A 16,101-nucleotide genomic window follows, 5' to 3' on the forward strand; every position below is an offset into this window, starting at 1 on the left:
ATGAAATTTTTGAGGTTTTACGAATTTGTTCGCTGGGCGAAGATCTAGTACAGGGAGCATGGTTAAATTCTTTTTGGGTACGAGGAAGTACACCGAATAAATACCCTCCTTTACCTGTGATAGAGTAACAACCTCTATTGCTCCTTTTTCCAGTAGTAGTTTGACTTCCTGAAGAAGGATGGCGAGGTGTTCCGTTGATAGGCGTCTTCCTCTTGGGGGTCTGAATGTCAGGGACCGACTGAATTCGATGCAGTAACAGTGGGTTGTAGTTGACAGTACCCAGCGGTCTGTGGTAATTCCCTCCCATGCTTGTAGGAATGATGTTAACCAGCCCCCGACCGGAGATGCATGGGAGGGGACCCGAACCTTCGGGTCATTTGGGGTTGGTAGCCGGGGAACCTCTGGGAGTGGGGCCCCAACCTCTTCCCTTGCCACGACGTTGTCCTCTCTGAGCATATTGTCCACTGGTTCCCTGAGTGGCCTGCTGAGGAGTATTGTTGTTGGTTTTGTCGTTGGTCACGAAAAAAGTGCCTGTTGCCGTAACCTCGCTTATTAGGAGGTCTTGTGTTCTGGTCCAGAGTCTTTAGGGTTTCAAATTCCTTCTTAGCTGTCTCCAGTACGTCGTCAACCACCTTACCGAACAAGTTTGAGTCTTCGAGGGGTTTGTTGATGAGGGACGCCTGGGTTTCTGGCTTGAAACCTGAGTCAAACATGACACTTAACAAGTACCCCCTGGACTAGTAACCGGCCAGCCGTCTCCGCAGCATCTAGCGTGTTCCTAATGATGCTCTGGTTTACCCGAGTACCTTCTGCCACAATGGCTAACTAATGGGTTCGTAAGGGCTCAGGAGCTTCTTGTAGGCCTTCTCGTAACATTCCCCATTGGGCATCAGCATAGCTTGCCAGCAAAGTATTGTTGGCAATCCGTGTGGAGAAAGCCGCTGAGGATGTAATCCTTTTTCTCAAGGCATAAAGCTTCTTCCTCTCCTTGTCTGGGGGTGCTTCGCTAGTAGATAGCGGGAACCCCGCCCTTTTCCTCGTGGTGGTTACTACCAAAGAATCGGGTATGGAGTGACCCCTAATATATAGTGGATCTGACGCTGAGGGGCTAAAAAGCTTCTCAATTGTTGGGTTGACACCTCTAACCAATGCAGGTATGGATAAAGATGGAACGAGGCGTCTTTTGACAGAGGCAAGAAGGGGTATGGCCTGACTAATAGGTGGTTTTTCCTTAATTATTTTCTCCACAAAGTCTACTTCTGGAGTAATTTCCCCTGTGTCAATTTCAAAATGTGCTGCCGCCTTGCGTAGCAGTGCATTGAAAGTGGGCTGGTCATCCACAGGTGACGGGTTTCTGACCGGTGTGGTCTGGGGAGATGATAGATCTAAAACGTCAGGGTCTGTTGACGCCCCTGGAGACTGCCAGGGCTGCGATCCACCTATGTCTGGGTCTACTTCAAAGTCCCTTCCACCTATATCTGGGTCTTCTTCGAAGCCCCCTACAGGGTCTTGCAGATCCTCAGTATTTAGGAACTCTTCATCTTTGTGAAAATGTGGGTCCTCTTCAGTGAGGTCACATGTATGAATTTCCTCTTCAACTGGGTCCAAGAGTCTTGGATATTTGGCCCTAGGATCTTCATGGAGCATCTCTCTGGCCTTTTGGGTGTAACGTGTTCAGGGGTGGACATAAACCTATCTAGTTAGTCCATACACGATTGAAATCTTTCCATAGTCCACTGGGATAACCCTCAACGGTCTAGTGGCGGAAAGGTGTGCTCCTCCGCCTCTAGGTGTCGAGATCTCTCCCATGGCGTGGAGGACATACCCCCTTCGCCCTCTGAGAAACCTTCTTGTGGGCACCGACACTGGGGATGTAACTTTAGGTCTTCCCTTCGACAGAGGGGCGGGGGGGAGGTTTGGGGAGAGTTTCCGGCGTACCTTCCGTAGGTTTCGCCATCTCTCTGGCCTTGTGAGCGGATGTCGGCGTATCTTTCGCCGTCCTTCTGCGAGTTCATTGGAGACTATTCGAGCCAAGCTTTCGACGACTAGTTTGTCCGTCGAGGGCTGGTCATGAACGGTTTTCAGCAGTGCCGGAACCTTTTCGCCGACGGTCGCACTCTTGGTGTTTCGTCTGACGTTTTGGTGGTAGCGCCCTTAGTTGCGGACGGCCCCGTCGCTAGTCGCTCATGCGGCTGCGGGGAGGGCTGGCGACCCTTACGGTCGGCGGAGGCTGCTGGTACATTCGCCGTCTCCGTTGACGCTGGGGCCTTCTTCGACTTAGTCGAGGAAGGGCTGTGGGTTGTGTGTTTAGTTTTTACTTTTTCATGTGCGTCGGCGTTGCTGGGGTGTACATCCCCATAAGTAGGTCGTGAGCCGAACTTCTTGGGGCCGGGGACAGACGCGGAGGAGCGGGAGCGCTCCTTAGAGAGGTCGACAACCTCCGATATGGAGGTAGAGTTATCACTGTCCCCCTCGTCACATTCGGCGGGGTCGTCGGGGTCGTCGGGTGAGGAATCAGCCTTTGACATAGCGTAGGCTGCCCACCTCTGGACCTTCAAAGTTTTTGGGCTAAGGAGTTTACAGGCCGCACAGCCGGCCTCGTTGTGGTCGAGGGGTAAGCAGCGGTTACACCGCTTATGCTTATCCTTCCACGTGAATTTGCCGTTACGAGGGCAAAATCTAAAAGGAGTCCTCTCCATAGCTGAGGATGTAATAATAATAAGTGATAACGACCCCGAAGGAAAGGGTGGGGAGAGAAAGGCATTCTAGAAGAAAACAAATGTCCACAACAACCCCCACTCTCCCTACGGTGGTGGCCGGCGAAGCCAGGCCACGTGTTCGGCAGCGCCGATAGGATCGCCTCTGTCGAATCCGCCGGTGAAAATCTTGACTCAGCAAGGAAGTTGCTAGCCGTCGAAAAAGGGCTGAAGGCGTTTGGATTAACGATAATTGACAAAAAACAACCAAGGGTCGAATAAATGGTAATGGCAATGTCTCTTACGAGCTACGCATAAGTGCAACCAATATTCTTAGCGGAAAAAAACAATCTGAGGGACCTCGACGCGTGAGGGATTTTGGGTGCACAACACTTCACTATAGGGATAGTATTACAGACACGCCTATGTCGACGTCCCCTTTTCGACTTTCGAAAAACAAGATGCAATACTCCGCAGTACCACAGCATGTGATTCAAAGCAGATTAACAATCAGAAATGTACCTACTAAGTGTAGACAAAGCTCTTTACTGATCTGGAACAGTAGATCAAGAACATATATAACTGTAACCTTGTGTGGATAATCCTTTATTCCAGCCAATAAGTAATTTGACTTTATTTCTATCACCACATATCCCTCTGAATGAATGTGCCTTGGCTGCACGCCAACAGCGACACTAGGTGAGCTGAGGGCAATTCTGAACCGCAAGTTTGCTCTGATTTGGATGACAATCTTGGGGCTTGAACAGATGCCTCAGGAGATTCCGCATGGCAACACATGTTGTAACAGGACAATGGACATCAGAGTTAAGTTATATGAAAGCAAATAAACGGCACATAAGTTTCATTTTCACGCCCACAGAGTGGAAAATCATGCTCTAGTGAATGTGCAAAAGAGGCAACTCTTCATAGCATAAGTCAAATCTCCACATCAACCCCCCAGCACCCTAAACCATTGGCCAACCCAATAAGTAGAGAGGCTCTCACCCACCTGCTCGTCATCCTCCACTACGACCAGCGTCAGTTTGCTCTTTTTGAAGTCCAGACGTGTTATTTTTGGCCTTAATTACAAAAGAAAGCATAGCCAATGTGCAGTTCAGCAAATAGAATTTGTGCAAAAAGGTTAAATGATGGATGATGTAAACAGGCATGGCAGTATACAAAGCACAGAATTGCATTAGAACCGCAAGAATCTTCATCAAAACAGATTCCACACTACATCACATGCATAGCTAGAAATTAATGTGGTAACAGCAATCTTCAAACAATGCATTACTATCTGCATACAGGAGTGTAAACCAGTCAAAGGTCCAGCCACTAGTCATTTGAAATACTTCCTATGTGTGATTTTATAGCACAGCCAAAAGCAATCATGTGTAACAATGTAGGCCATGACTGGACTGAGGCTATCAACCAAGTATTTGGTGTTCTCCAGAAGGTTAGATGGGTGGGGTGGTTAGTGGACTTCACACCAATTTGTGATAACCCAGAGAAAAGCCGGTGTAGGATCAGAAATAGGCTCTTTAGCACATGTTTGATAAGCATTACAATTGTGGTGTGGAAGCTTGACTGGTCTGCTCAGTATGAAATTACTCTCCATTTACTTATGTGACAACTCAGGACATAATTTTAAGTGGGAGATTGCTTCAATTGAAGCTCAACAAAGGGTGTGGATAGAGCGTTTACAGTCAAAATGTGCATTTTGGCGATTGCACTGTCGTTGTGCGGCCATTCATATAGTACAATTATTTCATTTGCACCATTCTAGGAGAGCAACTCAACAGATAAGGAATAAATAGAGCTCTACTTTAGGATTTTTAGTAACAGTATTTTAATATACATTTTAAAGTAAAAAGAGACATCAAAAACTGTTGCGTGAGGCTTGTGGTATTAGGCCTTTAATTTGAAATAAATTGACCAAATTGTATTTTGTGGGATAGAAGCTGGTCAAATTCTTCACTTGACTGTTTCAGAATTGTGCTTGGAAATAAAATCAAAAACATTGAATGAATACAGTGTAATTTAAGTTGAAAGAAGAACTCATTCGTAATTATACTTACTAATGTTTAATAAATACAATGTACAGTTCTTATACTTGGACAGCACACATTTTGAAAGTATTGTTAAATATGTTGTATTGGCATATGGCATATGTTAGATAGCAGTGGGGGTAATTCCAACTCCCCCATGGTCTACTCATTTAATGGTTTTTTAAAAACAAATCGGTTTATTAAGTTCTTCAAACATATAACAAGCACAGTAATGAAACAACCCCCTCCTCTGCGCACCCTCCCCATTTCAGCCCAGTCCCTGCATACGCAGTCTTGGAGTCCCAACCCCACCCCCCCATGCCTCTGCATCGCCTGTAAGTGCCTGCCACACTAGCTAATGCTCCCTTCCCCGTATAGTTCCTTGAGCCCACTTGTTGTCTGGCTCTGTCCTACCTCAAGGAGGAAGGTCATTGAGAGGGGGAGGAACAAGTTACTTACCTGTAACTGTTGTTCTCCAGCATGGGTCTGGCATGGATTCTCATGCTCATGAATATTCCCAGTCAGGCCGGGTATCCTCGGTATAGGAAAAAATCAGTTTCAGTTTAGTTTCTGATCTGTCTTTCTTAGTAGTAACCAATCACTGGTCTCTGGGTCATACTGCCCCCAGCCAATGACTGCCCTCTCCCTAAGCCCCGCCTCCGGCAGCCATCCTCAGATTTGGTAGCACGTAAAGTGGCAGTATGACCAAGTGAAGAGCCGCAGAGGGGTAGGCAGGAGGGTTTGCATGTGAATCCATGCTAGACCCATGCTGGAGAACAACAGTTACAGGTAAGTAACTTGTTCCTTCTCCAGCATGGGGTCTGGCAGGGATTCACATGCTCATGAATATAAGAATACATAGCAGTATACACATGCACAACCACGGGAGGTGGCAACAGGCTCAACACAAAAAACTCAACATTAAGCATCTCTTACCTCCTCACCAGGCTCACCTTAAGCGAACAGGTTGCGCAGCACTGCTTGACCGACCCTGGACTCCTCCATGGAGTCCCGATCGACGCAGTAGAATCTCGTGAAGGTGTGTGTCGACATCCACATCGCAGCCCTGCAGATATCGAGCAGGGGCACACCAGATAGGAATGCCGTGGTAGCAGCGATCGCTCTGGTCGAGTGGGCTCTCGGACGGCCGGGCAGCGGTCGGGTTGCCAACCGGGGACAGTGCATGATGCAGCCGGAGAGCCATCTGGAAATGGAAGCCTTCGAGAGAGCCTTCCCTTGATTCACAGGTCCAAAGTTTACAAACAGCTGTGATGTCTTCCGAAACCTCTTTGTGCGGTCCACGTAGAATTTCAGCGCTCTAGCTACGTCCAGCGAGTGCAGAGTCCTCTCAGCCGGCGACGAAGGCGACGGGAAGAAAACTGGCAACACCAAGGGATCGTTGAGGTGGAAGTCCGACGGCACCTTGGGCATGAAGGAGGGGTGCGTCCTCAGCACCACCCTTGTGTCGTGAAAAGTCGAGTATGGTGGCTTGCAAGATAGAGCCTGGATATCTCCCACTCGTCGTGCGGAGGTGATGGCCACGAGAAATGTGGTCTTCCACGACAGAAACTTCAACGGTGCCGAATGCATAGGCTCAAATGGGGGCCCCCATGAGCCTGGTCAGCACTACGTTGCACTCCCAGGCCGGGCAGGGGCCTTCACCGACAGGAATGATCGGAACAATCCTTTCATAAATTCCTTCACCAGCCGATGAGACCACAAGGACGCCCGTCCTGTAGTTCTGGTGTATCGTGAGATGGCGGCCAGATGTATCTTGATGGAAGCGTGAGCTAGTCCAGCCTTGGCCAATGACAGTAGGTACGGCAATACTTGAGGGGCCGTAATCCGCAGAGGGTTAATCTTCTGTGCACAGCACCAGACAGAGAACCTCTTCCATTTATGTCCGTAGCACTTGAGAGTTGAGGACCACCTGGCCTTTGCAAGAACCTCTCTGCAGTCGGCTAGGATGTCGTACCCTCCAAACTCTAGTGCTGCAGGAGCCAGGCCTGCAAGTTTAGCGACTCTGGGTTGTGATGAAGAATGGCGCCTCCTTCTCTGGAGAGAAGATCCGCGTCCGTCGGCAGCTTAACTGGTGTGGACGCTGACAAGTCCAGAAGGTCCGGGAACCAGATCTGTCTCGGCCAAGCCGGTGTGACGAGGATCATCCTGCACCGGGACCTCTTGAGCTGGTTGATGAGCCGGAGCAGCAACGGCAACGGAGGGAACGCATAAAGAAATAGGCCGTCCCACGGGACTGAGAAAGCATCGCCCATGCTCCTCGGCTGGGCTGGGGGAACCTGCTGGCAAACCTCCGGCGTAGATCCTGGCGTAGTTCCCACTCGTGGCACGAGCGCAGCTCTCTGCTGAGTGAGTCGGCGATGGTGTGTTATATTCCTGCCAGATGAAAAGACATCAGAAACATCCCTTGGGCGACAGCCCAATGCCACAGATCCTGGGCTTCCTTGGATAGGGCAGGGGATCTGGTTCCGCCCTGCTTCCGGATGTTCAAATCCCATGTCGGAACCACAAACTGGCATAGGGGAAACTTATTGCACAATTCCTGTAGAAACTGCATAACTTTGGGGATGGTGAATAAAGAGCTGTGATCAGTGGGTCCCTTAAACACCGAAATGGCCAGGTAAACCTGGATAGTGCAATCTGCAGACCTGATCGAGCCAAAGAAGAAAATCCAGGACAGAGTTCATGATATAGGGTTCACATTCTTTTCCTGCACAAAATGGAGAATTTACACTATATTCAAGCATAACCTGAATTAGTGGAGGGCCTCTAGGCTTTAAAGGCATATCCAGGACATTATACGTCAAGTCACACTCCTTGTATTTCAGCCTCTCGGTAGCCAGGCATGAAGGATCAGACTGCTGTGGTTCAGGTGGAGGACCGACTCCCGCCCTGCTCCCCTCCAACAGAGCATACATCCACTCCTCAGAAGGTGCCAGGGAGGGCAGATGGATATGTCCAACAACTTTGTGTACCACATTCTCCAGCCTCAGTCTATAGTGATCCATAGCGATCAAGATCGACGTGGTGCCAAACAGGCGCAAGTGCCTGAGAATCAGCAGAATGATGGGGATCTGCAGGAATACCAAGGTTGAACATACACTCAGCCGTCAATGAGTCCCGCGGTACCACAAACCCCCCAAGCCCCAAGACCTCCCTGATGAGGAAATTCCCTGTGGAAGAATAACTTGCACTTCCTGTTCACATCTGAAGCGAAGAAATCCACTTGAGAAGTCCCCAAGAGCGAGAAAATCTCTTCCAGAACATCCTGGCAGTGCTCTCGCATGAGGAGCCAGGAATGAGACGCAGACACAGAGGACTCCTAGTTTTGGCTATACACTTTTATTCAAAATCAAAAGTGTTGGGAGAAATGCCTTACTACCATATTTTAGGAGGCATTTCCCTACCTCAACCAAAAACTAAGGGGCCTGTCCGTTGTCAAGATGTCCAAAGTAAAAATACGCCCAGTGTCCGAAATCTTATTCTGGCCATCACACTCTAAAAATTAACTCTAGGGTGCAAAGGATATTCTATATGGATCTCAAGGTGCACAAATGTCCAAATTCAACTAAAAGATATAACTCGAATCAAAGTGGATAATTTTCACAGTCCCAGGGAATGGCTCCCTTCCCCAGGTTACTTTTTGCAGGCTTGTTCAAAACAAAAACAATCATGTTTCAAATAGTTAACAAGATCCTAGGGCATGTGACCTCCTAAGGATTCTCTTACAATTTAACACACTTGATTTGGCCTGGTATACTCCCCTGCCAGGACTTACAGTCGTTTACACATTTTCTCCTAACAGGACTTCCATGCAATAATTCTCTTCACCTGGTGTACTCGCCAGCCAAGACTCATTTCATATTTTATATATAAAATATGAAATTAAAGTCTTGGCATATATATAGGGATTTTGCCAATCTCTCAAGTTAGTTCACCTTTACTTGGTTTTCTCCCTCTGTCCCTTTAAGATGCAGGTTCAGTGACCCATTTGTGGAATAATTTATGGGTCTTTTAGCTTTTTCACATACTTCACTTTGCTTACAGATAGCTACTTCGAAGCAGCACACATTTTCAGGCAACCCGGTAAACCTCTCTGCTTCCCTGGGCTTACCAGGTGCTCCAAGTGTCTCTCGCACCCCTCTGCTTCTGTTTTCTTCAGATAGTGGGTTTGGCGTGTGACTGGTCATCCGCTGTGCCGCTGCTGTGCCAGTCTTCAGTTTCTGCTGCCTTTCTTGCTCGGGCAGCGCATCCTTTGCACTCAGTTACTTCTCCTAGCTTCGGTAGCATTTCCTGTGCGTCTTCTCCCCCAACGTTATGGCGGTGCTTGTGCAGGTAACCCTGCAGCTCAGCCTCTGCAGCTCTCTCCCATTGCTGTCAGCTGCATATCCCCAGTGAGGGAGCCTCCAACTTCTCTCTGGCACACTGCTGGTGCCCAGGGGTTCACACCCTTTTTGGGGGCCAGACCGGTTCTGGGGTTCCTCCAGTAGTACACACTTCTCCATGAGGTGTGAGGGTGAAAGGGTTCCCCTTTCTCGCCACTGGAACGGCAGTACAAGACCCCTTCTGCAACAAACTAATCCTGCAGCCAGGTCCTCCAGGGAGGGCCTCTCTCACACTTCCTGAGTATTTCCTTGCTTTTATACTGGCTCTGGTCAATAGGTTTTGGAGAAAGACTAGACTGCCGACAGTGGTTCTTGCTAGGAGTGATCATCATTCCTCCATACCTCTTCCGCGTCACGGTACTGTTCTTATAACTCCTATGTGAGTAATTGGAGGATCTTTCTCATCACAGTGCTGCATGTATTTCACCTGCCCTGCTGGCAAATCGAATTTAGCCTTGTCTAATGCTGTTTTTTTTTCAGCTGCATTGCTAAAATCCGAGTTTAGATGTGCCTAGTTGCTGTGTGGGTCCCACTAGCTGTTGTCCTTCCCTCTGTCTCCCTCTCCTTTGTGCTCCCCCTCCTCACCCTACCCGTTTCCTCTGAGTGCATCAGTGCTTGAGACGCGTGTAATTCCCCCCCCCATCCATTGCATCACTAAATCTGGCCGGAAGAAACCCAGGACTTCCTATTGCAGACACCTATGTAACGGCTTCCGCCAAGAGACCATCACTGACATCCTCTTCTTCGTTAACTCACCTGATCTATGGACTCGCTACATGGTTAGCTTTCTCTCTCCTATCGCCTCTTCTCCCATTAATGGTGGCAGTCGCTGGGAGGTTCTCCTCAACTTCTTTACCATTTCCAGAGTCGTGATGGTTTATCTCAATGGCAGTCCCCAACTCAACCTTCTTCTCTTCGAAAGGCTCCTACCTCCCTTGCCTCTCTAACCTCACCTCTTCCTCCGGCCAGGCTCCCTTGCCTTCTCTGTGCCTTCCTCCTCCTCTGTACAGGTGCCACCGTCCTGCCTTACTGCCAAGGCTCCCTTGCCGGCCTTCGCTCCTTTGCCATCCTCCACTCTCCCCCTGGCCCTCTTGCCACCCGTTGGGGGTGGGGGGGAACCACTATCCCCTGTGCCCCACCTGTGAAAGTCCTTCAAAGATGGCAAGCTGCTCCACATTGCCACCCTCAACACCCGCTCTGCCTTCAAACACTCGTCTGACATCTGCAACCTCATCAAACTCATGGATCTTGATGTGCTCGCCATCTCGGAGACCTGGTTCAACGATCGCTCCATCACAAGCTTTCACACACTCCTCCCTGAAGGCTACACAATCCTCTCTGTATCCAGACCTAAGAGGACAGGTGGGGAGTGGCACTTATCTTCCCAGAAGGGATACCCGTGTCCATCATCCCCACTCAGAGCTACTCCTCCTTAGAGTGCCTAGCCTGCAGACTCTCACTATTCCCAAAATCTTCTCTCACTATGGCCACATTATATCGGCCACCAGGTCTGCCCACTCTTTTCCTCTCTGAATGGGCCGACCTGGCCTCGTCTCTACTTTCCTCCTCTCAACTCCTGTTGGGCGATCTTAACATCCATCTGGACTCTCCCGACTCGTCGGGTCCTTTCCGCTACCTTTGCGACTCTCTCGCCCTTTCTATCCTTCCATCTCGCCCCACACACACCGCGGGCCACACCTTGGAAGTTCTCATCTCTACTGACATCCCTCTCTCTATCCCTGTCACTACTTCCCTTTCCTGGACTTACCACTCCCTTGTCTCAACACATCTGAAGCTCTCCTCTCCTCTTGCAGTAGTACATACAGCGCAGAAGCTTGGCTTCAAAGTCACCAGACCCATGAAAAAAGTGACAGTGGTAGCTTTTGCCTCCTCCTACTCTCCTCCACCCATTTCTCCGGCTGACTCCCACCCTGACAGAGCCCTCGCTAACCTCAATCTCTCCATCACCAACACTCTTGACATTCTTGCCCCCGTCATGAGGGTCCAACTGGAGCCTTCCAAAAAGTGCAACTCTTGGTACAATGCCAACCTGGCTGCCCTTAAACACAAGTGTAGGGCAGCTGAGCGGAAATGGACTGTCAGTCGAACCATCTGACAAACTGGCCTGCCGCCTCCTTCAAAGGCATTATCGACTTTCCATCCGCACCAAGAAAAGAGTCTTTATTCAAGCATGCATATCTGCGGCCTCGATTAACATGGCCAAACCTTTCAAAGTCTGCAAAGAACTGGCCAATCCTGAGGCAGCCTCTTCTGTCCCACCCACCCAGGACCTTCGGCCCTGGGTGCACACTTCACCACACAAACTCGACATCCTTTCCAAACCACAGCATACACCAACACTGGAGCCTGCCTTTTCCCCCTCTCCTCTTACCCTCTCTCTTCTCTTTCGCCCATCCCACTGGATGAGGTCCAATCTATGAAGGCCTCATCCAAACAGGTGGACCCCTGCCCCTGCAAAACCACCAAAGACAATATCGGCTCTGTCGCCCCGGCCTTGGCTGATCTCTGCAATCCTCATTTTCCTCTGGAGCTTTCCCAACTGCCCTGAAGCACTCCCTTGTGCACCCTCTGCTAAAAAAAAAAAACCTCTGCCGACCCCTCAATTCAGGCAAACTAACGCCCTATCTCCATCACTCCTTTCTTGGGCAAACTTCTGGAAAATCGGGCCATCTCTCAGCGGACCCTCCACACCAAACCTATTGGTTCCTTCCACCACCACCATCATCATCATCATCATCAGCTTTAGAGCACCCAGAGGCACGGAGACTGCTCGTCTGAACACCTGTGAAGACCTGCTCTCAAATCTTGACACCAACATCCCCTCTAGCCTCATTCTCCTTGACTACTCCTGTGCCTTCGACACGGTTAACCACGACATCCTGATGGCACATCTCTGACACCCTGGGAATTACAGGTCAGGCTCTGGCATGGTCAACCTCCTTCCTCTTCGACCGCCCATCCTAGGTGGAAATCTGAGCCTTTCACTCGACTATTACTCTCTCAACCTGTGGCATTCACCAGGGATCTAACCTATCCCCCTGGTTCTTCAAAGTATATATGGCTGCCCTAGCCAGTCCGATCGCCACTTTCACCTCCAACTTCCAGGGCTACCCGGATGACACCCAACTATCTTTCAGGCCTCCTCCTCGTTCATATCCGACCGACTGTCCGCTATTCAGTCTTGGTGTGCTGCAAACGACCTCTGCCTCAACACCACTAAGACTGAGATTGTTTGCATTTGGACCCCTGCTCCCGCTTTCCCACTTTCCCTCTGGCCGGCCTCCCTTGGCCCTGCACTTGCAATCACCTGCGAAGCAAGAAACCTTGGGGTCATCTTCGACTCCACTCTCTTCTTCTCCTCTCACATTTCAGACATCACTAAAAAGTCAAACTATCAGCTACACCTGCTCAGAGATCCTCTACCTTTTCTCACTTTCCTCCAGAGGCTCTGTGTCTCCAGAGCCCTGGTTCTCTCCAGGCTGGACTACTGCAACAGCCTCATTCTGAACCTCCCTTCTGCTCTGCGCCCTCTGCAACTCATCCAGGACAGAACCGCGAGACAAATCCTTGGTCTCAAGCCCAGAGACTGCATCTCTCTGGCACTGAATTCCCTTCACTGACTCCCCGTGGTGGCAATGACCAAATTCAAGACCCTTTCCATTGTTCACACGGCTTTCTGGGGCCTGGGACCTACCTACCTACCTACCTGCAACGCTGTCTACCTAATGTCCCTCATGAGACCTCCGTTCATCTACCTCCAACCTTCTGCGAGTGAGCCGGTTATCCAAGCAGGGATTTGGAGGGAGATCCTTATCCTCAGCAATTGCCTCCCTCTGGAATAACCTCCCTGCCAGCCTCCATCTTGAGCCAGATCTCCTTAAATTCTGGAAACTCCTCAAGACTTTCCTCTTCTCTTCCTTCTCGCTCCCTCTACCCTGCTAACTTAGTTCTCATCTTTTTCCCTCTCTCCCTCCTTCTCCGTACAGCATGCTAACTGGCAGCGAGGTGTACCTCAGAGTCTTACTGGTACCCGGTACACCCGCCAGTCCTCCCTCGCACTTGCCTCAGGGCCCCACACCCTACCCCACTCTATGCACTTGAGAAACTAACCCAAGAGAGTGGCTCTCTCTGCACTTACCCCCGTCTCAACTGACCGGGTGCATTTAATCCTTCCCCCTCCCTGTGACCCTCCGTGCACTTGCTCGATCCGTACGCAATGCGCCGAAGATCGTATGTCTGTTCTTCCTTGTCTTCACCTCTTATTTGAATTTTCTAAAACTGCAGAATCACCGTCAGGCCCATTTGCTGTCCCCCAATCTGTTAAATATACTTTTTAGGCACTTACTCTGCGCCTGTGCAGACTATTATCGTCTCAGAAATTCAAGGGCTCTGTGCTACTGCTTCCCCCCCCCCCCATCTCCCCACCCTCCTTGAGCTCTTTGAAACACTTGCCTGTGTATAGGCGCTATATAACTAAACAATACCATACCAATACCACTACTGGGAAAGGGATCTTCAGTTAGGGGACTCCTAGTCTTCCTCTTGCCAGTACTGTTTAGGGGAATGGTAAAATAAGTACCACTTATGAGCCTATTAGGGAAAGGGTTGTTCCCAGAGTTGTAGGAAGGGGTTTAGGGTGCCTCAAATGGTGGGGACACCGCGTTCCATCTAGCGAGCCCACTTTACTCCCAAGAGGGTCATCTTCCCACCCACCCCAATATTGTCCTCCTTCAGGCAGCAACCCCCAGGGTTGGGATCAGGTAGCTGCTGCCCTTCCCTGGCTACATGGGGAGAGACTTTTCCCAGAGAGAAAATGGTGACATCGCTAGATTCAGAGGTCAAAGTCTGTCTGGCTCAAGGCATCCGCAGTGACATTCTCTTTCCTGGCAAGATAAGCAGCCATCAGACGTTGTTCTCCAGGGCCCAGAACCAGAGTCGCATTGATTCTCTGCAAAGCGCCAAAGACCCTACAACACTTAGTGTTGAAGTAGAGCATGGTCACTGGGCTGTCTGTAAAGATCAGCATCCATTTTCCTTTACATTGAGGGTAGGAAGGTGACTAGGGCCAGCATGATCGCCCTTAGCTCCAGCAAAATGTTGCGCTCGTGAGACTGTGAAAGTCCACAGTCCGCTCACAGTTCGGTCAGACAGGTGAGTGCTCCAACCTGTCAGGGACACATCCGTGACCATCGTCACTTGAGGCAAAGGTTGAAGAAACAACCCACCTTTCAGCAGGTTGACCTTCGGGGACCACATTGCAAGGTCTTGAGCCACTCGACTCAATACCTGCAGAAGATCAGTCATGTGTCCCTGAAACTGCGGCCATTGATAAGACATGTAATATCTGAGAGATGTTCGCCACCGAGACCTCGAGCGTGAAGGCTTCCTGATGTGTCCTAGACCATTCCGATAATTCAAAGGGACAGGGACGGCAAACATGGGACTTTTCGAAATTCAGGGAAAAGCCCAAGCTGGGCAGCAAGCTGCACACGTGGAACAAAATGTGTTGACGGGTGCAGGGGAAAAAAGCACAGACAAGCCATATACAAGCCATATAAACATATTCTGCTATTAAATACATATTCATGTTTGGAGTGCTCTGGCTACAAATCATTAACACTTTACCTTTAAACAGTTGACACAATCTTAGCAACTGCAGTGTAGCAAGACAAGTGAACACAGCTAAGTAAGATCCAAATTAGAGAACTAATATGTAAGAAACAACCTACACCACCTTATAAAAATAAGGCACTACACTTTAAAATGCCTTCTCTAGCTAAAAAGATGGGGCACATTGCCTTTAGAGTCACAAGTCCCTAGTCCCACTGTAGCTCTTTTCAGAAGTCTAGGAGCCTTAAAAGGAGTCCGAGGAAGTGCTGGCAAAGCCAACAGACAATTGCAAGGCTCTCAAAGTTGAAGAACAATGAACGTGTAAAGTTCTTGGGAGGTCCTCTTCCCAATCCAGCCACATTAGAGAAAACCCAGGGGATAATCCTCGACCAGAACTCCAGTGAACATGGACGGGCAAGGGACAGGCAGGGCAAGGACATTACGCACCTTAGTCCCTATGTAGGTGGGTGGCAGAAACAAGTATGTTTACTAATCCCGTTTGCCCAGATTCACTAAGGGGCCAACTTTAGAAACTCTGTAAAATTGCAGCGCCCATGTGCTTTGTCTTGGTTTTGTTGAAGGAGGTCTAGGGGGTAATGGCTGCAGAGGTCGCTTTTAGCATCTGGATTTAGGTCCAGGTAGTCTGTTTCTGTTGCTCTGGTGAGACAGTTTCTGCAACTGGATAGCTGGGCTACCCTGGCTCAATGGACCTTTAGGATAGTCTTTCTAAAGTTCACAAAAAGGACTTTTTGAAACTATTCTATTTGGCAATACAGAGCTCCAACTTTTAGTATAAGCCTATACTAATCAATGGCAGAGCAGCAAGGCATTTCATAGGAGGGAGAGCGGGCTGTAGGGAGGTACAAAGAACTTACAGCATACGTAGGCTCAAAGAAACCATTACACCCTTAGAGTTATGTACAAATAATGGTTTATCATATATTTATGAACATACAGTTAAAGAAGTTTCTTTAGAGAGGTAAACACCATTACAGTTGGCAAACACAATATAAAACCAATGCGATATTTCTTGTAAGTAAACCACAGTGTAAAAGACTTCTGGAATGGCAGGATGCAATACAAGTTAAGTAAAACCACTGTTAAAGTAAACTTTTGCGGTTCTACTGTTTCAGGAATAACATGGAGGTACAAGACCAATACATGCAGGTAAACATTTTGCAGAGCTTGTTATTACTTTTTAGAATAGTGCTAACAATTCAGAGGTAAGTACTAACTTTGTAGTACAACTATGTATCCTATTCTGTTTCAGGAATAATAGTTAAACTAACTTTAGTAGCAAGTGAATACAATACTTGTTAATTA

The 16,101-nt window shown here is 49.0% G+C and overlaps 1 protein-coding gene across 2 annotated transcripts in view; it reads right to left on the bottom strand.

The window, feature by feature from the left end:
- Positions 1–16,101, bottom strand: part of EPB41L5 (erythrocyte membrane protein band 4.1 like 5) — a 1,765,041-nt gene that overhangs the window by 974,891 nt on the left and 774,049 nt on the right. For both annotated transcript variants that reach the window (XM_069616748.1, XM_069616747.1), the window contains exon 11: positions 3,706–3,775. In XM_069616748.1, the coding sequence (XP_069472849.1) occupies positions 3,706–3,775 (70 nt within the window). The remainder of the gene's footprint in view (positions 1–3,705; positions 3,776–16,101) is intronic.

This window comes from Ambystoma mexicanum, chromosome 9 (assembly GCF_040938575.1).
Source record: "Ambystoma mexicanum isolate Mex_15411 chromosome 9, UKY_AmexF1_1, whole genome shotgun sequence".
NCBI classification, from domain to species: Eukaryota; Metazoa; Chordata; class Amphibia; order Caudata; family Ambystomatidae; genus Ambystoma; species Ambystoma mexicanum.